At 38.1% G+C, this 26,457-nt stretch overlaps 1 protein-coding gene across 1 annotated transcript in view; it reads left to right on the top strand.

Moving 5' to 3' along the window:
* The window catches only part of NRG3 (neuregulin 3), a 221,736-nt gene that overhangs the window by 97,153 nt on the left and 98,126 nt on the right, over positions 1-26,457 (top strand). The window contains exon 2 of the mRNA XM_058671601.1: positions 16,061-16,084. Coding sequence (XP_058527584.1) covers positions 16,081-16,084 — 4 coding nt within the window. The 5' untranslated portion in view covers positions 16,061-16,080. The remainder of the gene's footprint in view (positions 1-16,060; positions 16,085-26,457) is intronic.

The raw sequence follows: 26,457 nt of genomic DNA, 5'->3' as shown, positions 1-26,457 counted from the left end.
TCTTGCATTTCTGCTTCACTCCTCAACTAACTGGACTGGTCCAAGTCAGTCAGAAGCACGGAAGTGTCATCCATGTGGGAGACTCACATGGAATTCTAGACTTCTGGCTTTAGGCTGACCCAGCCCTAGCCGTTGTGGCCATTTGTGACGTGAACAAGTAAATGGATGATCTCTGCCTTTCTGTCTCTCCTCCTCTCTCCGCAGCTCTTGCCTTTTAATTAAACGGAAAAAAAAAAACCTTTTTTTAGACAGCATAGCTAGAACACCAATTGAGACATCTTTTTCAAATAAAGGAGTTTCTCCCAAGGAGCAACAGTCAGTGTTGATGTAACAGCCTCTGTTTGTCACCATGGAAATGTAAAGGCTTCAACTATTACAGGATTGTTGAAAGTGCTGGGCAAGACAGTGGGCATGTTTCACATAGACCTGGGCTTACTGGGTGATCAATATATGCTATGTTTTGTTCGTATCTGAGAATAAAGCCAAATGGATGAAGCCACATCATTGCTCTCCCTATCCAAAACACGGATGGTAGTCCATTGAGATTTTGCTACTCAATGAACACCTCCTTGATGAAGCCAAATTATTTCCTTTCTCACACATGTATTATGATTGGAAAACAGGAATTGCTGATCAACAAAACAAATTGTGATACTAGAAGAAAATGTCAATGTATGCTTATGCATGTGAGTGACAAAGGGAATTAAAAGCCTGCCTGGGAAAGCAAAATGGTGGCATTCATGTTGAATTTTCCTCATTAAAGTATCTGATAGAAGGACAGAAATTGGAGAAAATAGATAAACTAGAATAGGGAAGGGGGAGACAACACGAGAAAAATAAATAGCTACAGTATTTGTCGTAGGCCTTTATGATAACAGAAAAGCTGACTGAAACACTAGAAGTATTTTGCAAATAAAAACAAAAAAAGTCATGACTGCAATGGAATGAAGTTCTGTTTTATCCACCTTGACTATTTTAGTGAAAGCCAGTTACGAAGAGTTCTGAGAAGGAATGTTAATGCAGCCCTACACTTAATTTACCATAAATAATGTGCACATATATTCTGTACACACAAACATTGAAAATTTGGTATATCTCCAACTTAGAATGCATATACATAACCTCTGAAATTGATTATTCAAGGACAACTCTTGGACTTTACATTTTTTTTTTAGCATATACTGCAGCTGATTCTTTTCCACAGTAGGAAAAGACTCTCTGATTGTCCTATACTTCATCATTACCCCCAGAGAGATGAATTTCCTTCCAGCATTTTCATCTTGCTCCCTGGGCGGGATTATAGATGGAAAGTGACTTACAGAATTGAAAATTGCCTTTTTAGTCATGCAGCAGATTCCCCCATGATGTATATGAACACTCTGTACTGTGCAGGAGGTATATGTGACTTGTACCTACCAACAGCTGTAGCTACAAGAGAAGAAAAGAAAGAGGAGGGTACCTGGGCAGAAGGGCCAGAGTAAAAGAGACTTGAAGGCCCCCCGAAAGGGAAAATACAGTCCACAATTGTAGGAGCATATTCAATTTCCGCCTTGTGAAATTTGGGGAATTACAGCAGCAGATGGTGTTGCTTCCCTCCAAAGAGCTATTAAATTTCATTTAAAAAAAATCTTCATTTGTATGGAACAAACAGAGATCACTTTGAGGGATTCCTGAGTAGAGACTATTCTTCATTACCAAGTGGAATTTGAATAGGAAATCTGTTTAATGCTAATCTGTGAAGAAGAGCTAACATTGCGAAGGTAGAAAAATCTCTGTTGGCCTTCTACTTTCTGCAAACCAGCAGAACTTGAAGATGGTGAAAATTAGGTTAACGTTATGTGTATACATACGTGTATGTGTACACAATATTAAGATGGCAAGAAAATACATTCTTGTAAGAAAAATCGCATAGAATGAAACAATGATTATTTTTTTAGTGGAGCAGGTTTCATGTGTTTTGTAGATAGTTCTAAGAGTATATACTTCTCCCTGTACCCTTCATCCCTCATTCTCACCCTCTTTTCTCCTTCCTTTTTGTTTTTCAAAAATTTTTACAGTGATGTACTTTAAATTTACTTTATAATCACAAGTTTTACCCTGCACTAAAGAAAAAATTCAGCAAGCAATAAGTAGAAACACCACTGTTCCTATAGAGTATAGACATGGTGTATAAACAATAATCCAATCTCAAAATCAGGTCAATTTTGCTCTTATAGATTTGTCAAAAATTATTTTTGCTCATACACATTGTATGTTTGCACTCTATGTATCACTTACCACCAATCATGGCAAGCAAATGATATTCATTTGGGGGTGGAGGTGGATTATTCACTAAGCATACTGGTCTCCAAGAGATACAATTGCGTTCTTACTTTTTTTTTTTTAAGATTTATTTTATTTTTATTACAAAGTCAGATATACTGAGAGGAGGAGAGATAGAGAGGAAGTGGAGCTGCTGGGATTAGAACCAGCAGCCATATGGGATCAAGGCAAGGACCTTAGCCACTAGGCCACGCTGCCGAGCCCCGTTCTTACTTTTTTTAACAGCTGAGTAGTATTTCACTTCCTTTAGGCAGTCTTCAGCTGGTGGTATCTGGGTAGATTCCCTATCTGAGCTAATGGGAATTGAACCGTTGTTTAATATTGTTAGTACTGACAACTGTTTTATATTATGATTTCACTTTATTTTTTGAATTCCAAGGAGTTGAGTGGCTGGGTGATACAGTAGATTTACTTTCATATTTTTTGAGGAATATCGATATTGTCTGTTTTACATAGTGGTTTTACTAGTTTACATTCCTATGAACACTTTATTAGTACGTGGTCTTTAGAGAAAGGATGCCTCAGAGAAAAGATGTCTTCATGTTATTGTGTAATAAAGTTACCATAAATAAATTCTGCAAGGACTTTTTTTCAAGTTCTTGATCCAAACTTGATCAAACAGAACACACCAAATGATTGTCTAATATAAGCAAGAAATTGCCAATGCATTTTACCAACTAAGATTGCGCTCCACTGCAAGCACAATCAAATCCAATGAAACAGTGATTTGAACAAGCCAATCTTTTGTTACTCTGAAGCAACACCTGCCAGGAAATCTGTGTGGTTGAGTTTGGGGTTGAATGGGGGGAGCAGCAAGAGTGTGGTGCAAGTTCATAGATGATTCGCTTTCGATTTTGATTATAGCTTTGGCTTATGCTGTTAAAGTACCAGGGAAGCCAAGACAGGGATATTGTGCAAAGGAATATGTCGCCTGATTTGTCTGGACACTGTACAGGATGAGACTAAATGGGATGCAAAGATGGAAGCAGAGAAACCATAGCAGAACCATCCAGGTGGAGGAGGTCAATAACTTGAGCTAGCTTGGTGGCAGATGACACGGCACAGCTGAATGAAAGGCAAGGCTGTTAGGCAAAGAGCTGGAGATCTGTCTCAGGACCCACTCACAGGGCAGCACAGGGCACTGAATGTCAGTGCCAGGGGATAAATGAAGTTGGCATATAAGTAGAGGACAATTTGACTTGGTGGCTTCAGGCATTAATCTGTAATAATCAGGTTATAATCATGCAGTTCACTCCTCTTACTTAGATTTTTGACAATTGTTGCTGGACTACAGCAAATATTACCTATGGCTTTGAATATTTTGTTTAGCATTTACCATCAATCCATCAACAAGAAGAGAAGGGAAGCTAACTTCAAACTGATGTAATGCTTAATTAATCAAGTGGATTAATAATACATAGCAAGAGTTATGGAACAGTTTGCTCCAAGAGCTTGAAACCTTTCTCACCCACACAATTGGTTTAAATGTCTTTATAACTATTTGTTTTCACTATTTTGTGAAGTAACTATACAAATTATCTTACCTTATTTTCCAGTGTTCTCAAGAGCAAGAAATACTAATTTTCATTGAATTCAATAAGATTCTGTCCAGTTTTGAAACACAGTAATCTAATTAACCAGCTTCGTAAATTTGTAATAATTAAAAAGGTCAATCTGCAAGACATAGAATGCATAAATAGAACACGTCACTGATGCTGGATTCAAAGAACTTGAAATCTATCTCTTGAATTTGAATTCAGTTTAGTTACAAATTTTAATGTTTATTTAAAAACAGGAAATCGATCTCTATGTGCCTGAGTTTTCCCTCTGAAATGGGAAGAAAAATAACATCTATGTCCTAATGCTGTTGCTAGTTTTAAATGTTTTAAGTCACAAAGTAAATCAAATGTCTGCTTAGGGGAAGATGTCAAAACCCATTTTACATATTTTGTGTGTCAAATTCTGTTTCACTGCACTATAGACAATATTATTGCCTTGCTTATCTAACTCCAGTTTTTTGGGTTTGCATGAAAGTTTTGGAAAGAAACATGGGAGAACCAAGGCATATGTAGGGTTGGAACTGGATTAGGTGTTAGGTCTTAAGTGGATTGGATCTTCTAGGTCCTAGCCTATTCTGATAGCAGGTGCAGAGCTGTCCTAATCCTCATCTTGTTTTCAGTTCACAAAGGTCATTGTTGCTTCTTATGACTTTTTTGACTTCATAGCACTTGGTGTCAAGCACCTAGTGACTCTTCCCACCAGATGTATTATGCAAAATAGGTCCATATGCAGCTTCCCAACCTGGCACATCTGGGGCCCATATCTCTGGGACTCCTAGGCATTCCATCCTCTGATGCACAGCTAACATTGGGGGAGCTAAGGACATGAGCCACACTGGGGTTTTTCTGCCTCCACCGGCCTTATTTTGTAAGCTTCAAACAGGCATCCCTGTTTGGGAACCCAAATGTTGAATTTCTGCTTCTAATCTAACTGGAAAAGGAGACAGGGAGAGAAATGCCTAGCTTGGCAGCAGCAGCAGCCACCAAGCTATTTATTCCTAAAGGCTTCCTCCCAGGAATTTTGAATGTCTTCCATTTCTTCTATTCACCTAAAAATATTTTAACATAATAATCTACAGCAGGGTACTAGCTATTTGTATAAAATATCAACTTTAATATGCTATAACTTGATTTCTTTGGGGCTAATGATTCAATATCTCAAAACGTTTTCTCTATGTTCATTGTTAAGACCTTCCTTCCCTGAGACAATGGAAGAGAAGGACCCTGGATAGAGGGAAGTGCTTGCTGCAGATTTATACTAAGTAAAATGTTGGGTATTGACTTTTTCTTTGGTTATTCAAATGCTCTGTCTGGACCAAGAACTTTCTTGGTATCTGTGGTATAAAAAGAAGTTAAGCATAGTTGTTTCATTAGATTAAACCTAGCAAGTTGGGAACTATAGACCAGTGGGGAAAAAACTTGTCATAATTATGGTGGAGTGTAAAGAAACAGTAATAAATACAAAAGAGTTCACACAAAACCCTGTGTGGAAAATGCTATGCCTCTTGGTGTTGATTTTACTTGAAGTTAGTCTTTATAAGTGAATTAATTTCCCAGAACAGCATTTGTGCAGGGTTGAGCATCTACATTGGAGGGTACAGTCTGGGATTGAACCATTACCGTTTCACTGGCATGGCACACTAGACAAAGTAGAAATTTTCTGTGAGTGATGTCAATGTAGTTTAAAGGAAAAAAATCCTTTCCATCTTTAACCGATTGGCTGACATCCATGAAGCTTTATTCTTACCTATAAATTACCAGGACCCCATAATGCTGAGAGAGGTCACCTTACACAAACTGTCCAGTGGAGTAGTAGTAGTTTCAAGAAAGACTGCTATTGACTCTCCCTGCTAATTTGCCTTTCCAATATGTGCATGATGTAAAATCAGAATTTTATAAATTCATCCATGCTTAGCTGCTTACATCTGCATACCATTTTGGAAAGGTTATCACTGATAGGATACCAGCAGAATGGTTTTTTGCACTCACATATCATGAAAAAAAAATACATATATATAAAGAAAGGTTTCAAGTTTGTAGAAGCTGGTGGTGGGAGGATGAGGATAGAATCTCAAATTGCCTGGATTCCACTGGGTTCCCAACTAATTCTTGGATAACTGTTTCTCTCATTGTTTTAATAGGGAAGCTTCTTTTGTTTTTACCTGAACTATCAAGAGTAACCCAGGTACATTGGGGAAGGTCATTAATGGGAGAAAGTCCTGCCAGTTTAATTTCCATTTCTTCATTTCTACGAAATAAAGAAGGCTTGCATCAGTCCTTAGGTTATTCACTAATGGGTTTAGGAAGCAGGCAGCAAGAGAAAAATTGTTCTTTGCATTTAAATGAGAGACAAATAACGCTGTCAGGTGATTATGCATTTAAGGGGAACGTATCATCCTTTGCTACATTTTCAGTCTGCAAAAGAAATAAATTAATCCATTAGTGAGTCCAAATGCATCTTCTATTGTGTTCATTATCAAGTATTCTCAGGTGCTCAGGGAATTGTAAGTATAAATTAATGTGACTTTAAAGCTTGCTAACAGAGATATACATCATAAGGATCATAAACTATGAAACTATTCCCATACCAGTGCTTTTTGTAAGAAAAAAATTAAATATGAAATTAAATCATTCCCAATATTAAAATGTATGTTATTTTGCCAGAAGGAATCAATAAAACATAACCAACAGTAAAACAAAAAAAAAAGCAGAATTGCCACATTTCCTTCTCATTTGCCTGACTTCACGTAGAGCACAATACCACACGTGTGAATATGCTAATTTCAACAAGGAAACAGATTACTTGATTCATGCTCATTGTGCCCCTGTATGTGTGTTCAGTCAACAGAAGCATTTTGAGCAGTTACTCCCTGCTAGACAGGGTGCATATGCCAGAGGAGGTGAGATGGCCAGACACATGGCCATAGAATTCAAAGCACATCATGGAGAGGACTGCTCTTGGAGCAGTGTGTGAGCCAGAGCAGGAAGGATGAGCAGGAGGGAACAGCTCTGCTGGAGCTCTCCCAAAGTTTGGTGCTTTGAAGTGCTTACATCTGTGTCACAGATGCAACAGAGTGGGTGATGTGGAAAGGAGGGGGACCAGCAGAAGAGTACAGGTCAGAATCGTCACTAAAGATAAAGAGGTTTGGAGACTTTCTCTAAAACTCTGTGGGGCTCAGTACTTCTTCTTAAAGTCATTAAAGAAAAAATCCTGATTGAGAATTGACCTGTAGGATGGTTGAGTTTCAGTGAGGTAAAACAGAAAAACACAGGAACATACCTTCCTCACCACCCTCCTGCCAGTGCTTCCTAATTCATTGGGGGATAAATTATATAGTTTCAAATATACAGTCGTGTGTGTGTGTGTGTACATTTATTTATTAGGAGCGCTCAGGCAATTTGGAAAGTTATGCTATCATATATGTGTCTGAGTAACTACTCAGCATAAACTTGAGATATTAGTCTACAAGCATGATTCATTTTAAGAAAATCTTACAACATTCATGCAATTATAAAGAATAGTGGCTTTATGAAAAAACAAAAATGATTTAATAGATGCCAGCAGAGTGGCCTAGTGGCTAATCTCCTTGCCTTGAACTTGCCGGGATTCTACATGGTCACCGGTTCTAATCCCGGCAGCCCTGCTTCCCATCCAGTTTCCTGCTTGTGTGATGGGAAAGCACTCAAGGACGCCCAAAGCCTTGGCACCCTGCACCCACATGGGAGACCTGGAGGAAGTTCCTGGCTTCTGGCTTCGGATCAGTGTAGTACTGACCGTTGCAGTCACTTGGAAAGTGAATCATCGGAAGGAAGATCTTTCTCTCTGTCTGTCCTCCTCTCTGCATATCTGACATTCCAATAAAAATAAATAAATCTTTTTGTTAAAAAAAAAATTTGATAAACATTTCCTGGTCATCTGCCATTTGAAAGAATCTCAGGGACCTGAAGAAAGGCAGGGAGATCACAGGTCACCTAATTAGCTGTGAGACAGGTATGTGATTGCCTGCTGTAACTCAAAGCAGAAAAATCATCCTCACTAAAAGCTTCAACAGATAACGTTACAGCAGGAAATCAGAGGTGCATGTGGGATACATTAGGCCCTGTGAAACGGGAGGCATCGAAAGCTTGGCAGTGTATGGACAGACACTCAAGGACAGTACGTGGCTGGAATCAAAGCGTGATGTGCGTGCCAATAGGGACTACTCAGGCAAGAACTGACAAAACAACACGGTTGGTGAGGTGGGGGAAAGAAGGTCTTGTTGTTGTTCGCCTACTATAGAATTCACTTCGGGAAAATGTTAGATAACCAACTACGTTCTTCATTGGAAGAATGATTTGTGCTATAATGTTCTTTTTGCTTGTTTGTGTTTCCCACACAAGTAAATATCTTTGCACAAAGCAAGATATTTAAGTGGCCAACCAAGCCCAGTAGATATTAACAATGGATAAGCCAGACCTTCAGAAGCCACAGTGGCTAACTACTAAACATGAGCCCAATTTGAACAGTAGTTAGCATAACAAAAGAAAGAAGAAGGTGTTGAGTCCTACACCATTGCTTGATGATATCAGTCACCATTTAAGAATAAACCACATGTGTGTGAGTCTCAGTTCCTGCAAATGTTCTTGAGTCCTGCCATTAAGAGTACTTTGTTCTAGTTATGGCTTCAGGCTGTCATCCCTGAATTATTAAGAATAATTATTAAGAATATTATTAAGAATAATAATTCAGAGTCTTCTCTACTTTCTTGCCATGGACTTTCTCGCTCTCTCTCTTTTTTTTTTGTATTCAGTTATGAGATTTGAAATCAGACCACATCATAACATTTAACTTCTCTGGATGATTCTCTTTGCTGGCTGGTTTAGGACCAGAAATCGTCTTCCCAACACCATCCCTGTGTTGTATCTCTGGTTCCCCCTGTCTGGCAAATAGGAAGACAAGGGTCTATTTTCTGAAGCTGTTGTCTATGTTAAGAAGGTATGGATGACTTGTTTTTCACTCCATAACTACTGTAGGTTAGGAACACCGTTGAAGTGTGTCCATCATATTCTGAATTAATATTCACTATTAAGATGTTGGCACTCTGAATGTAAGTAGTTCAGTGATACTATAAGGGGTTGATGTTGAAAAGTTAGAATAAAAAATGACCATGGGAGGAATAAGGGCACAGTAGATTGAGCCACTTTGGGGGACAATTATATCTCAAATTGGAGTGACTGGTTTGAGTCTGGACACTTTGTGCTTTTTCTCCAGCTTCCTACTAATGCGTCTTGGAGGCATCAAATGATGGTTCAAATGCTTGGGTTCCTGCCACCCACATGGGAAACTCAAGTTTGAGTTCCTGAATGCATGGTATTAGTCTGGTCTACTCTGGCTATTATGGGGATTTCGGGAGTGAATCAACAATTGAAATGCCACTCTCTTTCTCTCAGTCTCTCTCCTCTGCCATTCCCTCTGTCACTCTGCTTTTCACATAAATATTCCAAAAACAATAAAATGACTTATTCAAGAATCCGTTTTTAAAATTTGACTTTGTGGAGTACAAGCTCATCTTGACTTTATGCAACTGAAATATAATGGCACAGTGCCCATTGCTGCCTGCTTTCCTCCTTAGATGCTAACGGACATTCTTATTTAGGACATGAGGGGAGGGTGTGGAATAGTGGTATCTGTGTTCAGAGGAATCAGCAACACAGTAGATTTTCTTTGGAAAGAAAAAATAAAGAGGTTAGGTACCATAACAAGGCCTGTGGAGAGAATGAGGCTGTGCACTTTTCTGGAATAGTGCATTTTTCTTCTCCATGATTGATGGCCTGTCTGGTATGAGGCTGGTCTCAGTAATAATGTCACAGCCTACTCGCCGTGGCAGAAGAAGCTGTCAGCTGTGATGTGGTGGAGTCGAGTGGGGACTGCGATTTTAGAGCTTTGGCTGCGAACAGTCTTCTGAGTTGGCACATATAGTACAGGACAATATTGTGTAAAATTTACTGCTAGTTTTTATTTTGCAGGTGTAGAAGGAAGACTAGAAACAAGAAGATCATAGAACTTAGCAGAAACTACTACTTTTTGGAGGTATTCAAAAAGTTGAGTTATTTTTTATCGATACGAGTTTTTATTTTTCAGATTTAATTCATAGTCACATATAAATTTTAAAGCAAATATGTATGTGACAGAAATGAAATGATAGCTTTAAGGAGGTAGTATAATTTAGTGAAGGGACCGTGCAGTTGAGAAGCAGACTTGCAAGCATAGCCTGGCAATTAGGCCAGATAGGTTTAGAGTAGGATCTACTGATCATCTTGCTTTCCCTCCAGGACAAATGCTCTGGGCACGTGGAAAGAGACTCTCCTGCTGCACCCATTAGGGGTGTAGTGTGCTCACACTGTTGACAGTTCCCCTAGCCTAAGATCTGAAACATTTGTGTTTGGCTGCTACCTTGCTCTCACATTCTCCTCTTGGCTTCCAAGTGTCCTTCCTGCTAATGACACAGCTAGATGTCTTGGTAAGGCTGTAATCAACTCTTCTGAGTCCTTAATCATTTTCAAAGGAACTTTCTCAGTAAATCCCAGGTATCAATGTTCAGAATGAAGCAACTATAGCTGTGGCCATTCCAAGTCCTTGCTCTCCTCCTAACACAAAAACTAAAAGAGCAACAACAACAAAAACCATAGTTTGCCCCAGGGTTTCCTAATTTGCCTGTCTTGCTGTCATAAACAGGGTCAAGCGTGACAGTGTCTTAACATATGACATCTTACACCTTGTCCATAATCTTGCGTGGTTGGAAGAATACATGGTCTCACTGCTGAGGCAGAAAATCAGTTTATAATGATTTTAGAAGCTACTTGATTTTAGAAGCTACTCAAGATTGGCGCACTCTGGTGCAATGGGCTGGTAAATACTCCAAACCCAAGTTACCATCTTCATAAACCCAATAATGTCTTCTCTGATGAAATGGGTCACCTCTTCCTGTCATGTCACTCTTAAAAAGTCATTTGACAGGGATCTGTGGATGGAACCTGCAGAGTTACAGATTTAAGTTCAATTACCATAATGAACCATTCTTAACTGTCATGTGGTTTGTCCCCCTGGACACACATGGCATGCATTTTCCAGAGTGGGTGTCACAGATAACAGTTCCACAGGTGGCCCATAATGACGTGGTTGTTCCCATGAAGTTGTGCAACGTTACCATTTGAGTTACCAGCAGGAGGGTCTGCACACACCCAAGGGGACTATGACCAGTTCTCCCAGTGAAACAACTTACTGGGCTTTAAATCAGTTTTCTAAACCTTCACATCAGTGTTTTGCATCACGTTGAGTGCTATTCTATGATCAAACAGAAGTCACCTAGTTGAGTTGCTATCACACAGGACTGACACTCAATCCTGGCATTCCTGGGGCTTTGTGCCAGCACTGGCTTGAAGGGAGTTACTCATCCTAGGACGGATAACAGCTGTTCCCATTGCACTCTGAGACTAGAGTCAAGTTAAGGATAGGGTTTGCTTGAACTGCTCACTTTGGGTTCACGGGGCAGCAGCACATCTTTCTGTCAGCCTATAAATAAGAATTGTCTGAGTTGCCCATGAGTTCTGTTGTAAAACTTAGTGATGGTAGTTAGCAACGGTTCACTGAATCCTTGAAAATGGCTCACCATATATGTTAAGTACTTTCAGGAAAACCAAGTTAAATTTCACCCTTCCAAGAGGTATGCATCAAAACATCATACTACTTCATGAATACATTTTTTCAACTGAGGGGAAGGGAACAAAAGGAAAACATAGCCTTCATTTTCCAGGATTTTGTGACTTTCTAGGATATTTGCTTTGTCTCCCTAGTCAGTTATCTGTTTGACATATCTTCAGAGAACTTTTTATATGCTACTTGATTTGCATAAACACAAATAACTAGCCAGCTTGGTGAGGAAGAAATTTTCTTAGTAAACAATGAAGACATATCAGTGATTTGCAGTTTGATTTCTTAGGAATAGGGAACCATTGGATCCCTTTACATTCATCCTATTTGTATTAGACTAGACACTTTCTCAATTAAGTAGAGGCTGCTAGGCTAAAGTAATGCTACTTGTACGGTGCCAGAAGATGCTTGGAAACACTTGGTTCTCTTAGGTGGATTAAATCATTCCTCCCGGGCCCGGCAGCGTGGCCTAGCGGCTAAAAGTCCTCGCCTTGAAAGCCCCGGGATCCCATATGGGCGCCGGTTCTAATCCCGGCAGCTCCACTTCCCATCCAGCTCCCTGCTTGTGGCCTGGGAAAGCAGTCGAGGATGGCCTAAACCTTTGGGACCCTGCGCCTGCGTGGGAGACCTGGAAGAGGTTCCTGGTCCTGGCATTGGATTGGCGCACACCGGCCCGTTGCGGCTCACTTGGGGAGTGAAACATCGGATGGAAGATCTTCCTCTCTGTCTCTGCTCCTCTCTGTATATCCGGCTTTCCAATAATAATAAAATCTTTAAAAAAAAATCATTCCTCCCTAAAGATCTCATTAGCTGATGATCAGTCTTCCCTGCACTAGAAGGCTGTTAGTGCAACTGTGGGACCCAGGGTTGGGCTGCTAGGTTCAGGCGTGTTCCCAGCACTTCCTGGCAATGAGTTTCAGGTTGTTGGTTCCCCCTCTCTGTGTCTCACTTCCTTTCCTGTAAAAGGAACACAATACTGATCTGCGCATGGCTGTGACAACATACTTAGAGCCAAAAAAAAAAAAAAAAACATACTTAGAGCCATTCCAGGTACACCGAATGTGCTCAACACGCATGGGTCACCACCAAAAACATGAATATCCCGAAGAATCCTAAATAAGTCCAACTAATAAAATGTACACCCTGGTCCATGACATAGGAAGAAAGCAACTGTTTTTGCTGATATGTATCTCTGCATCTGCCCTTGACACCCACACAGCACGGTTTGTTGAGTGCATGAATAAATGAATGATTAATTGATGCAATCTCTTCATTTCCCTCTTGATGCTTTCCTGCAGGTTTGGATTGTCCCAGGCAGGTTGTTTGCTTTGAGATACGGCCCTTAAAGTATTATGAGAAATATTGGGATTTATGTTCTGTGTCCAACTCGTCTGACTAAATTCATTGGTTTCTTCTCATCTGTGCATCAGGGTTTTCATGGATCCTTCTGTGTGGACCAAAGATCATCAGGGTCTCCAAATCTGGAAGAAAGATTGCAATGTTTATCATTTTAGTAAATTGTGTGTGTGTGTTTGAGAGAGAAGGTTTCCAAATAAAATTTAACTTTTAATGTGTATGTTTAGAGGCAGCAGTTCCCATGAATAAGCCAACATAAAACTCAGTTCACCAAAGTTTCCCTCTAAAATCTGAGAATTAAAAAAAATCCAGGTAACATTTTTTACTTGGCTTAGGAGTATTTCTGAATATTGCCGCTCAGATCATAATATGTAACTTTTCTGCCATGTAAGAGAAGAAAGACTTTGTTCTCCTCAGAACTTTTACTCACACCGATTAGTGTTCAAGTAATTTTCACATTCTAATTTCTTTCTCTGATATTGATGATGAATTCATTGGGTTTGGAGATCAGAATAATCTCCAAATTCTCAGACATGCTCCTACCTTAGCATAACTGATGGTTTCTCAAGGCCCGGCTCTCCCCACAGTGTCACATAGCCGCAGAGTCAGAGGCCACTGGCATTCTCATTGCCTGGTCATGCCATTAAACATCTGTGGCCCACTGGGTGATGTCCCTTGCTCTCTGATATCTACACTGCTTTCTTTTCTGCCTGCATTTTCTTTCCTGCCTGTATATAAATACAATATTAAAACATATTTATTCATTTTTCTTGGAAAGGCAAATTTACAGAAAGACAGAAAGATTTTCCATCTGCTGGTTGACTCCCCAAGTAGCTGCCATAGCTAGAGCTGAGCCGGTCCGAATGCAGGACCCATGAGCCAGGAACCAGGAGCTTCTTTCGATCTCCGACATGGGTGCAGGTTCCCAAGGACTTGATTCATCCTCTAACATTTCCCCCACAACACAAGCACAGAGCTTAATGGGAACTGGAGCTGCTGGGACAAGAACCGGCACCCAAATGGGATGCCCACACCGTGGGTTCTTATATGTAAATATTTTTGATTCTTTTTGCTTGTTTTCCTTCCATGTAGTCTCCTAATAGGTTATCTTCACCAAATCCTTATTTTCAGGACCACAAATGTAGTCTCACCACAGTGTCCTTGGTGCACACAGTTGTGAAGCTTCCTATTTGCACTGGAACACAATTATCGGGCTTGCCAGCTTTTCTGCAAACCTCATTCTTTTGTGTCGCACATTCATTCTCTCCCAGGTGTTTGGGTCTCTGGCTGCTGAAGCCAAAGCACATCTTCTACTATTCCATTATAACACTTATTACCACGAATGACCAGGGCTTTCTCTGTGTGGCCTCCCACTGATATTTGACTATGTGAGAGAATCCTGTCTGTTCATGAAGTGTGTCAGGCATCTCACACTACACACACTGAAACAGAACAAAGGGTACCAGGGAAAGAAAGGAACGCATCTATTTTTATGTACATATGGCAGGCATCTTTCTTTACAGATGGAGACATTTCTCAATGAAAGTCATAATCACTTAAACTGAATTGTTCATAGACAAATTGATTTGATAGAAACAAAGCAGGTTAACGGCTGCCAAGTGCTGTGGATGGGGTTAGGAAGTGGGGAACAGAGAGCTGAATGAATTGGAATATTGAGTATCTGACTTAGGTGATGGAAAGTGTTGGCAGAAAGTTAAACTTGTAACTGTTCCTGAAGGATTATGTTACTGTAATAAATTGGGGTAAAATAGTGGGAGGGGAAAAAAGAAGGGAAATGCGGGAAATCTCTATACCTACAAAACTGTATCATGAAAAATAAAAATAACAAAAAAATTTTTAGAAAGAAATGCCAGGGTGCTTCTTGGGCAACATGAATGCAGTGAGCACTGTTGAGTCACATGCTTAAAAATGGCTAAGAAGGCAAATGTTGTGGTATGTTTTTAAACTAATTTTTTGAAGTCAATATTTTACACACCAGAAAACAGCCAAAGTTGTGTGATGCTTATTTTCTAAAAGGAAAAGCTACATTGACAAATGGAGAACTCGTAGAAAGGAGTTTAGCAATCTGTCTTGGTTACAAACTAAATCATAGTAATACTTATTTTTAAAGGCTCATTATCAGGTTAATATTCTTGCAACTGGAAACATCATTATGTAGTGCAATGAGTACAAAAAGTGAATCTGTAGAAGAAAGCACTAGTTAAAGCGATGAGCCCTGAGGCTGCCTGGTGCAGTCCCTCACTCTGCTGATTACCTGGTCAAGATGGGTAAAAGTTCAGAGAGAATCTGTGTGTGCCCCAAGGCTGCCTCCGATTTCTCATTCTGTGTAGAGTGTTCATCTCACTGAAGCACAGTTGGAAAAAAGCACATGGAATTCCAAAGTGAGTTTATGTTGAATAAAATGTTTTGCTCCTTAAGATCTTGGATTCTACAAATAACATTCTTATCAAATTATTTTGTCTACATGATTAATCTTTTACTTCTGATTTTGTTCTTTGATAAATTTACTCTTAGCATATTTCACAATTTGTGCAGTATTATTCCATTCAAAATTTCAGGAGCAGGCATGTATCCTTATGGTTAAATTCTTTATTTCCCATATGTAAGTGCTTGGGTTCCATACCCAGGTCTGGCTGGAGACTGGCTTTTTGGCCAATGTAGATCCTGGGAGGCACTGGTAGCTCAAGTAATTGGGTTCCTGGCACCATTGTGACAGACTTGAATTGAGTTCTTGAACCCCAGTTTTGGCTTTTAGCCAATTCGACCAATAACAGTCATTTGAGGGTCAGCCTGAAGATGGGATCTCTGTCTCCCGGCCTTTGAAGAAATAACTTTGTTTTTAATCCAAGTTCTATTTAACGCTTTGGGGAAAGACTGATTTACATTCAAAGCACTCCTGTTATTGGTAATCTATACATTATGATTCTCAAGCAGGTGTGTGTGTATGTGTGTCTGTATCTGTGTGTGTGTATAAGTAGTTAAAATAGAGAAACATCCTTCATAATGGTGAACTGTCTTAGAAACATTGGTGTGCATGTGCTAATATTTTTTCTAACCTTTTTCTTTGCTTCTTTCTGTCTCCCTTCTTCCCATGCTGACTTCGATGTAGCAGACCACTTGGGGATTGAATTCATGGGTAAGAATAAAATACTTGCTCCTTAAATATCCTGAAAAAAAAACCACATTTTAAACTGTGCATAATTCTCCCCTTCCTCACCTGATTATAAATGAGATGTCTCATTAACAGATTATATCAATGGCAAAAATAAATTTTTAGTCCATTTTTTCCTAACTGATGGCTCAAATGAAAGACTTAACTGCATTTTGGGAAAGGCAATTTAATCTCAAATGCAGAATCATACAGAAGTTGAATTTGGCTCTTAGGTTATAGTATTTTCTCTAATTCTTAATTGTCTTATCTGTAAAATAAGGATAGTAATAAGATACTTTCTATTTTGTTGCACATAGAACTTTCTTAGCACAATGTCACAAAACAGCAAGCAGTAAATGATTTAAAAAAATAATGAAAATGTCAGTTTTTATTCCTGTCCACTTTGATCCTTTTCTACTGGCATTAAGACCACTTTGTATACATTTTACTAATCCCCATTCATTTGGATATTGGATGTTAAGCATTTCCATTTATGAAATCAAAATATTTCTTTGAAAAGTACATGCAGCTAAAAATGTGTTTTTAATAGGTTAGAATGCCTTCCGTGGGCATTATTTTTACACTTACAGATTATTCTATTAACAATTAGAAATGATTTTTTTGAGTATTTTCTTCCAAGTTAGCTTCAGCACTCAAAATTCATTTCTAAAATAAGTCTTTTAAACAAAACAGGAAAAAAAAATCTGAAGTTCAAATAGAGCCGAGCAGAGTATAATGAATTCAGATGGAATTTTGATCTTTGCAATTTCCCTGAACTCTAATGCCCAAACATTTTTTTCATTGTTGTTCTCCTACTGTGATTTTTTCTCTTTCATGATGTAGATGTGATGAACATGTAGCTGAATATTTGCTTCAAATATTAATATCTTAATTGTGTTTTTGAGGAGGGTTTAAAACAGTTCATGGAAATGGATATTATGTATGGTCATACATGGATTTAGTATTTCTTGTACCAGGATAAGCCTTATTTATGGTTAAAAGATGTATTTTAGAAAATAAGTGATAGAAAGGAAAAGTAGAGAAAAAGAATTCTTCTGTTTATGTGTTTATTTCCAATTACCTGCAGTAGCTGGAGCTGGACCAAGCTGAAGCCATTAACTAAGAGCTACATCCTTGTCTCCCACGTGGGTGGCAGGAATGCAGAAGAAGCATATAACAATGTACCCTATGACATAGTAGGCAAACCAATGATAATCGGGTGATAATATTTACTGAGATTCTACGTTTCTTAAGAACTAGCCAAGACAACATGATGTTACCTTAGATTAGTCTATTGGCAGACTATATGGGAAACATTGATGCATATTTAGGAATGGGTATTAACACAACCAGTACTTGAGAAGAATTATTGTTGAAGGCTGCAAGGTGATTGATTGCAAGATTATGATATGAATATTTAGATAAGAAATAGGCCACTTAGTGAGGAAGACTGTGGTTCAAAGAATGGATTTATTGCAAGTGTTTACAAGATTAACTGTGTTTGGGATACCTTTGGCGTATATATTAGCACACATTAGATATTCAGGTCCTAGATATTTAGAACTATCTAAATCCATGCATGATCATTCATAAGTTTGTGATTGTATTACTGGAAATTTGAGACTAGGGACTAATGATTGCATCTTCACATTGAAATAGTTTTCCCTGTTGTGTGATATTATTCACTAGTGCTCCATTATCTGGGTATTACATCATAGAAAATGCAGACAGCTCCATTCCTGCAGGTCAGGTTTGAGGTTTTACTAGATAAATGTTAGGGACACTGAGCAGAGCAATGAAATGCAGGGCATTAATCAAATGAAGCACCCTGGAATGTAAGGTAGCTATGAAAGGAAGTGAGTAAAAGATAACTGTTTCAGTGAAATCAATTAATAGTCACTGTGACTGATTATCGTCTGGTTGATAATTATTTTGAAGTGGGAATGTTAAAAAATGGATAGTAATTTTCCAAGTATGCCTATAAGGGCAGAGGAAGAAATTATTTGAAATCACACATCAAAAGGCATGTTTTGAACAGGTAATAGATTGTCTAAGTCAATATTTGCTACTGATGATGATGCTTGGGTTAAAAGAGACAGAAAAAATATTTACCGTGTGCCAAAGCTTCCAATAAATGAGATGGATTGTGCTGGAATCTAGTAAGTGAAAATGAAGTGGTTATTATACATAGATGTGAGTCCTGCTAGCTACATAAAAAAATGGAGCCCCCAGAATTATAATGGCTCAAACCCAGTAGCAGTTTATCTTCTGCTACTCTTTTTTTCTTGTCTAAAGTGGATCTACATATCCAGTAAATAACTGGTCTCCATCTGAGTAGTGGCTCAGAGATGCAAACTGTTCATCTCCGCATCACCTGTATTTCTTTGCCATCAGCATCTCAGTTGAAGATGTAAAAACAGATGCTAGATATATATCCCTTGCTTAAAAGATTTACATTCTTACTTGATTCACATTCTGTCTGTTATATATACAATGCATAAACAGATTTTCCTGCAAGAGAGGCTGGGAAATAAAGCCCTGGTATAGAGACAAAAAAAAAAAAAACTAGGGCATGCATTGTTAGTCATCACTGCCATGATGCAAATAGAATAACGTTTAGAGGAACAGGATTTCTCATAGGCTGGCAGATCCCCAACTTTAAGAAAGAGAAAATAAAAACAGCTTTTCAAAAAAGTAAGGGGAATTAGACATTTCTGGCAAGATTTGGGCTCCAGTTAAAACAGGGGGAATAAACGAAATTAGAAAAAATGACAATGCAGATGCACTGTTGGCTTTTGTGAACGTGCTTTTTTAGGAAAACAAGTGGAGAACTTGGTTGCTGGAGGAAGAGTGCGAGTAGGCATCTGACTTATGGGCCAGGAAGAGTGCAAGTAGGCATCTGGCTGATGGGCCACAAATACAGACAAGTTATTTTTGCTCTCATTTACTAAGGAATTACTAAGGAATGGCATCAAGGTGTAAGCACCAGCAGTCATTGTGGAGTAGGTGAGTCCTGGGCCTCATGGGGCTAGGGAAGTTTGACTAATGGAGATTTCAGACATAGAGAACCGAAGCTTTGTATGTTGGTTATCAAAATGCTCACAATTGCAGGAAATGCCAAGTAGCTGTTGGCAGGGCTGGGATTGTGTCAGATATCCCATAGTGATATAGTCATAATTATGGCAGTCTATCCATTGTAACTATTGAAGAAAACTGGCCAGGGTTTTGGCATGATAGCCTAGTGGCAAAATCCCTTCCTTGCAGCTGCTGGGATCCTATATTGGTGCCACTTTGTATTCTGGCTGCAACACTCCCCATCCAGCTCCTTGCCTGTAGCCTGGAAAAGCAGTGGAGGATAGCCCAAAGCCTTAGGACCCTGCACCCACGTGGGAGACCCAGAATAAGCTCTTGGCTCCTGGCTTTGGATCAGCTCATCTGTGGCCATTATGGCCACTTAGGGAGTGAACTAGCAGACAGATCTTTCTGTCTGTATCTCCTTCTCTCTGTATATCTGTCTTTCCAATAAAACAACAACAATAATAATAATAACAAAAGAGAGAAGTAGACCAGTTTTCATCTAGTTGTACCTTGCATGACAATTTCTAACGGCACTGGTCACTTAAAGTGAAATTCAAATCACATGCTTCAAAAATCCCACTATTTCTTCAATATACATGTTTAACACCCATGATATTCCAGGTGCATAAGATATTGAAAATGAAGTTATGTGATCCACATCTACCAATGTCCAAAAGCCTTCAGATGAAAAACAAAGTTAGTTGTTAGTGAAATGATACGAGCAGTGCTATAAATGTCGTTGGCAAGGTGCAAAAAAAGAGATGACCCAATCAAATGAACCTGGAAATTCAGGGATAGTTTCCCCAAAGAGGAGATACTTAAATTGAGCAGCAGACAAAACCGATAGGCTGTACTGATGACACAGGGCAAATTTATGCTGGCCCCATGCTGCTTCTAGGGAAAACTTTGCTTTTTCTATCTCTCTCTGGGTCCATACGCTCCCTAGAGTCACCATTTTGGAAATGCAGAGACTATTAACTTTAGAAAAAAAGACAATTAGCCAAAATCTTTTTTTCTGAATTGATTTATTCACTTGAAGGAACAACTATTCTATCAAACAAAACATGCCAAACCTAACTGTCGGCATTCAAAAGGATTTTTCCTTATTGATATTCATGATTTTTTAAAATGGTGCTTCTGGGATTGATACCATGGAAATTTTAACAATAAACAGTGATCTAGTATATGGTGTCAGTTAAAAATTACTTAATTGACATAAGTAGGGCAGAGCTTTAGAAATGCATGCAGATACGGAGCTATGTTTACAGAAATTGAAACTAACAAGCTGATATGAAACCACTAAATTAAATTTAAAAAGTCTCTTAATTTCATGACTTATGCTCATTCACACATGAGTAAAAATAGATATGTTTAGGGACAGATGCTTTTCAAGTTCCCCCACCATGTAACTAGATCAAAAGAGAATGAACAAATTATTTTGTAAGCACAAGTAATCATTGTGTTCTATGAGAAATCTGACCAATCATTCAAATAAGACAGTTGGCCAAAGGGCATGTCAGAACAGGCATGTGTAGAAGGCATGTCGATCTTGAAGAAGGATTTGTCACTTGAGACATATCCAACTGCCATGTCAGCTGATCAATCACTGAATCTACCTCCTTATGTCCATTTGAGCTTTTTGTTAGGCAGTCATTTCCTGACAATGTAGTTGATGCTGTAGGAATCAAAGATCTGTGTAGCAGAGCAGGTGCAATGCTATTTGAAAACATATTAGCACAAGGAGTGCTCACAATTATGTGAGTTATCTTTCATGCAAATTTTGTTCATTGTCATCTGGAAAAATAAAAATGCTTACATTGTTTTTCGGACAGCGAAATATATTTATGCAAACTTTGAATGAGCAGAGGCTGGATATTTTCTAAATAAATAAGAGATTTAAGGAGCTTAGGGCAATCAAATTCTTAACTAAAATCTTCAAAAGTAATTCTGATAATAGGTGTGTTTTTCAAGTTAGAAAAATAGAAACAGAGTTTTTCATGAAGTACAGAACAGTCTATTCTTAAAAGAGTAGATGTAGGTTCACAATTTATACAGTTGTTACTTGAAACTTCACCGTGTACGAAAGGACTTCACAAAGATAATGAAAAATGAAATGAAAATCTGTCTATTTTGGTTCAAAAAAGCTTTTGAGATTGATGTATAGTTTTTTTTTTCAGAAACTGCGTTTTATCTGAAATTTTCGAAAACTATAAGCTTTTTATCTCAGATAAAAACTCACTTTTGTGTATCTCAGTGCATAGTGAGGATAATCTTTGGGGAAATAATCAGTGTTTACTTCTTTGTAGATGATAAGAAGTGCCGATGTCTTCCCTGTTTATTGTAATGAATCGGTGTCGTTTTCTAAAAGACTGACAGTCGTACGTGTTAGTAAATGGATTCATGTGTGTGTTATAAGTTGTGATTTGACATCGGAGATACGGAAGTGAAGACCTTGTCCACTTGCACAGAAATCTTGTCATTAGGCTTATTTCAATGTATACTGTTTCATTCATTTGAATGTGTCATGTATTTTCAAAATAATGATTGGTAGATAAATGTGTCAGTTGAGAAGCGTTGCAATTAAGAGTATTCTTTTGGTTGCACTCACATATCTCTTGACGGTTAAACAGGTTGAGATGTGTCAGAATAGTAAAAGGGAGTATGATTGCATGATAGTTGTCACAAAAAAATGCATGACCTATACAATTCTCAAAATAAGAGGATACGAGTTAAGAGCTCTTGATATCATCATCTTATATGTGACAGAATGAGATTTAATTAACCAAAATATCCAAAGATGATCAAGAAAATAACAGAGAATCTGAACTCAATTCTGTCTGTGGGTGACTTCCTGCTACGGTGTCACACAGCAGACATTGCATGGTTACTGCAAAAAGTTGTAATCTCAAGTATTTGAAATGTCAAAGTAATTGTGTAATGATACCCTCAAACTTTCATAGTTAATATTTTCTAGGCTATAGGAATATTTTCAAATAATTAGCATTATCTTAGCTATAATAAAATGAACTATGAATAAGATACAGCTGCACATGTTCAATCTGAATGATAACAGATGTTACAAAATATTCTTTGACTATCACCTTCTTTCATGTGGGATAATCTATAAAAGTTATACTGTATTGGGAAGTTTTATTGTTGGGTAAAGAGAATTGAGTGAAATCAGTTGGTGGCCCCACCTTTAATGCTGTTGGATTATGATCTTAAACATCTGTGTCCTGTAATAAGAGGCATTGTCCAAATGGAATGGTGAGTTGAAAAATTTCTCCATGGACTTATATACAAAACACTCACACTCTCTTATATTCCCATTTGTTTATCTTGACAGAAATATAACCACTCTGTCTCACTCAACCCCATAATATGTTTAATCATAGTCATCACTACAAGTTAGTTTTCATCATAACACCCTCATGGTCTTTTTTTGTTTGTTTCCCTAATAAAGATTCAGTTGGTTATGGCATTGGTCACTGATGTCCCAAAGACCCCTCTAGCATAGTATATTTCCTATAAGCATAATATTTTCCCTTAATGATTAATACTAATCACAAGCACATATTAGTGTCTCAAATGGTTACAAGTAACTCTCTAAAAAAACTACTTATAACTACTCAAATAAATTAAACTCTGAGAAAAAAATCCAGGTAGACTTAGAAGATTCCAGTGAGCTTTTCCAGAGGATTGGCTGTAGCCAACGAATATAACAACTAATTTTTATCTTTAGATACACTAATGATGATGTTCCTGAAGAAGAAAACAAACATCTTTATAAACACATATATAAGCAAGTTTCCAGAGTCAATTACTCCATTTCACATCCTGAAGAAACTGTTTTGAACTACTGTGGAAAGTAGCAGCATTCATCGAAAGCTAACATAAATCAGTAGATTTTTGCTAACTTACTATAATGACATTTTTGCAAAGCTGCTAAACAACTGCATTGGAAGTTTCTAAGCAGGGAGTGGATATAGGGATTGCAGTGGAATCTAGGACAAATGATTACGAATGTTTTGTGGAGTCTAGTAAAACATGAGTTTATCCATTTAGAAATACATGGATGTGGGGCAACGAGTTCTGTTTTAAGAATAAAGACCAGGAATGAGCAGTTTCTAATTGTTTTATGACAACATTTTTATGAATGTCATAAATAAAGACATGGGTTAAACCCTCGTCAAATTACTGAACTTTTTCAGTAGTGATACTTCTTCGTTGGATAGAGAAAATGAAGATCAAACAGAATTGATTGTATTTTGATATCATCAAAATGAAGTCAAAATAATACAAATCTTAGTATCAAGTTGATTGCATACACCTGCCAAAAATCCACAATGTCTATGAAGGGTGAGCATTTAGCTTAGTTGTTGAGATATACAGATGAGGGAGTTCCACAGTGGAGTACTTCAGACCGATTCCAAGTTGCTACTCTTGACTCCAACTTGCTGCTGATGCAGGTGCTGGGAGACCCTGGTGATGGCCCAAGTGATTTCTGTCATGCATGTGAGACAATGAGTTTGACTCCTTGGATCTCAGCTTTAGTCTGGCACAACAGAATTGGGCACCGTGGGCATTTGGAGAGCAAATAAGCAGATAGGAATTCAATGTGTCTTCTGGTGTATATTTCTCAGCATCTCGAATGAATATTGTTTTAATGGGATTGATAGTAAGTCCAAAAGATCTGAAATATGCTAGAAGGAAGAGGAAGAGGAGGAGGAGGAGAAAGAAGAGAAGAAGAAGAAGAAAATAATAGTGGTGTTCATATAGTCATTCCAATACTCTTATATCCATTATTTATATTCACTACTCTTTGGCAAACACCAGGAAGATTTAGGTATGTTTCACATATGTGCATATAAATAGGGCTTACATTTACATACATATGAGAAATAGCAGGTTTGATAGCTGTATAGACTTTGTTATACATAGCACTTGAAAGAGTTCTTGGGAAAATGGATTTAAAAGGTAAGTTCATTTGGGTAGAAGACATTACAAAATTCATGCAGGTTTTTTTTTCTTCATAATATGCATTTCTCACAGTGACAAAGAGGAGTTCACATTTGCTCATTTACTTTCCAAATGCCTGAAGTTGCTCTGCCAGAGTTAGAACACAGATCCAGACACACAGTCCAGGTCTCTACACAGGAGGCAAGAGTATCATGACTTCACCCGTCCCCACTGTCTTCCAGGTTCTCCAATGACAGAAAGCTGGGGTCAGGAAGTGCAGGCAGGAATCAAATTCACACATTTCCATGTGAGATACAAGTGCACTAACCACTAAGTTGATCACCACCAACTACTAAATATGAACTTTCGAAGAGTCCTCATACTGCCGTCATTGGGACTGTCAGAAAGAGGGCTATGACATGGAGTATTTTCTAAAGCAGTATTCCGAAGAAGCATGTTTTGTAGAACTACAATCAACACATGGGAAGGAGTATCTTCATCTCAGGAGAACAACTGAGGCCAATAATGTTCCTGTATTTGGGAGATGAAGAAAAAAATGTGAAGGAAAGAAAAAGGGAAGCATAAAGAGAATTCACACATAAAGAAAATTCACAAATATGAGTAAAACAGGCAGGGATTTTGAGAAATAGCAATAGGGCACCAATAGCTGAATATACGCAATCCACATAGAGCATGATGGATCCAGAGGTTAAACGGTAATGGCTCTATCTGCTGCTTGAAAGAAAAACTGTTATCTTGTTATGCAAGAAAGTACTCTGAGGTTTTCAGTAAGGAAGCCATCAGATGCCCCCTTAAGAACCTTTCTCTGTCAACTGCTGTGTAGTTGGTATGGAGGCCTTGTGTGCACAATCCCAGCTAATCCTGTGGTCAAGATTTAACTTCAAATGTTTGCCAAATTCCAGCTTTTCAAGCAACATTATAAACATGAATTTCCAGATGATTTTGGTCAGACGCAAAGAAAGAAACAAGGACAGAATGGCCGAGGAAGCAGCAGTAGGAGTTGGAATGGAAAGAGCTGCTACAAAGTAGCAGCTTGTGCTAGAGCTGGTCTTTAAGGGAAGGACACAATCTCTGTTGGTAGAAGTGGAAACATCCTAAGGAAAAGTAACAAAGTTAGCAAGACAGCTCTTATCAGCAAAGGAAGTCATATTATAATTTAGTCTAAAACACATCTATGAGGATGCCTCAAAAGTTCATTGGCCCAATCCTAAAATATGCAAAACAATACACAGGAAGGGGATTCTCTTAAAATCCCTCTATGGGGCCAGTATGGCACTCATAAAGAGTTTGGTGATGTTGCAGAATATTAAATCAGTGAACAAATATCAATACCAGCTGTATTAACAAATAATGTCATGGCTAAGAAAGAACCTGTAAGAATTTTCACAATGGTTACAAACAAAATTGAATAGCTAGGAGTAAATCTACATAATAAGGTTTACACAATGTTACATAAAGGAATAGAAGACACGAAAAAGTAGAAAAATCCTCCATGTTTGTAGATCGGAATAATTAATATCATCAATTAATAGCAAAGTATTCAAACCAATTTACAGACTCAATGAAAACTTATTCAAAAGCCCAAGGACATTCTTCTTGAGTCTAAAACAAAGATGACTCAATAATTCAAACAGAAGCACAAGAGACTTTAAGTAGCTAAAGCAATCTTAAACAATGCAATCCAAGTCAAAGACATCACAGTGCCAGACTTCAAGATTTGTTACAGGGAATTGTAATCAAAACAGCCTAGTATTTGGCATGAAAATTGGACCAATTCCATTGGGCCAATGGAACAGAATCAAAAACCGAGCAATTAATCCACTTATCTATAACCAATTAATGCTTGACAAATGAGCTAAAATCTCTCTCCTCAGAAAAGGCAATTTCTTCTACAAAGGATGTTAGGAAAATTTGATCTCCACATGCAGAATATGGAACCAAACCTTTCACAAAATTCCATTTGCAATAAAACCTGTTCCTATAAATTGTCATGCTACTTATATATAACAGGGAAATACTGCAATGTATTGACACAGGTGAGGATTTCTTGGATAAGATTCAAAAACATAGGAAATAAAAGCAAAAACAGAATAGGATCATATCAAGTTCAGAAGCATCTACGCAGCCAAGAAATACTCAAGAAAGTAAAGGGGCAATTGACAGAATAAGCAAAAATATCTGTAAACTATGCCTCTTATTCAGGATTAATAACTCAAATGTATAGGGAGCTCAAGCAACCAACAAGAACAAAATGGACAATCTAGTTAAGAAATTGGCAAAGGATACAAATAGGCATTTTT

Source organism: Ochotona princeps, chromosome 13 (genome assembly GCF_030435755.1).
Source record: "Ochotona princeps isolate mOchPri1 chromosome 13, mOchPri1.hap1, whole genome shotgun sequence".
Lineage (NCBI taxonomy): Eukaryota > Metazoa > Chordata > Mammalia > Lagomorpha > Ochotonidae > Ochotona > Ochotona princeps.
Note: the sequence above shows the minus strand (reverse complement) of the source record. Positions and strands in the feature narration are given on the sequence as shown.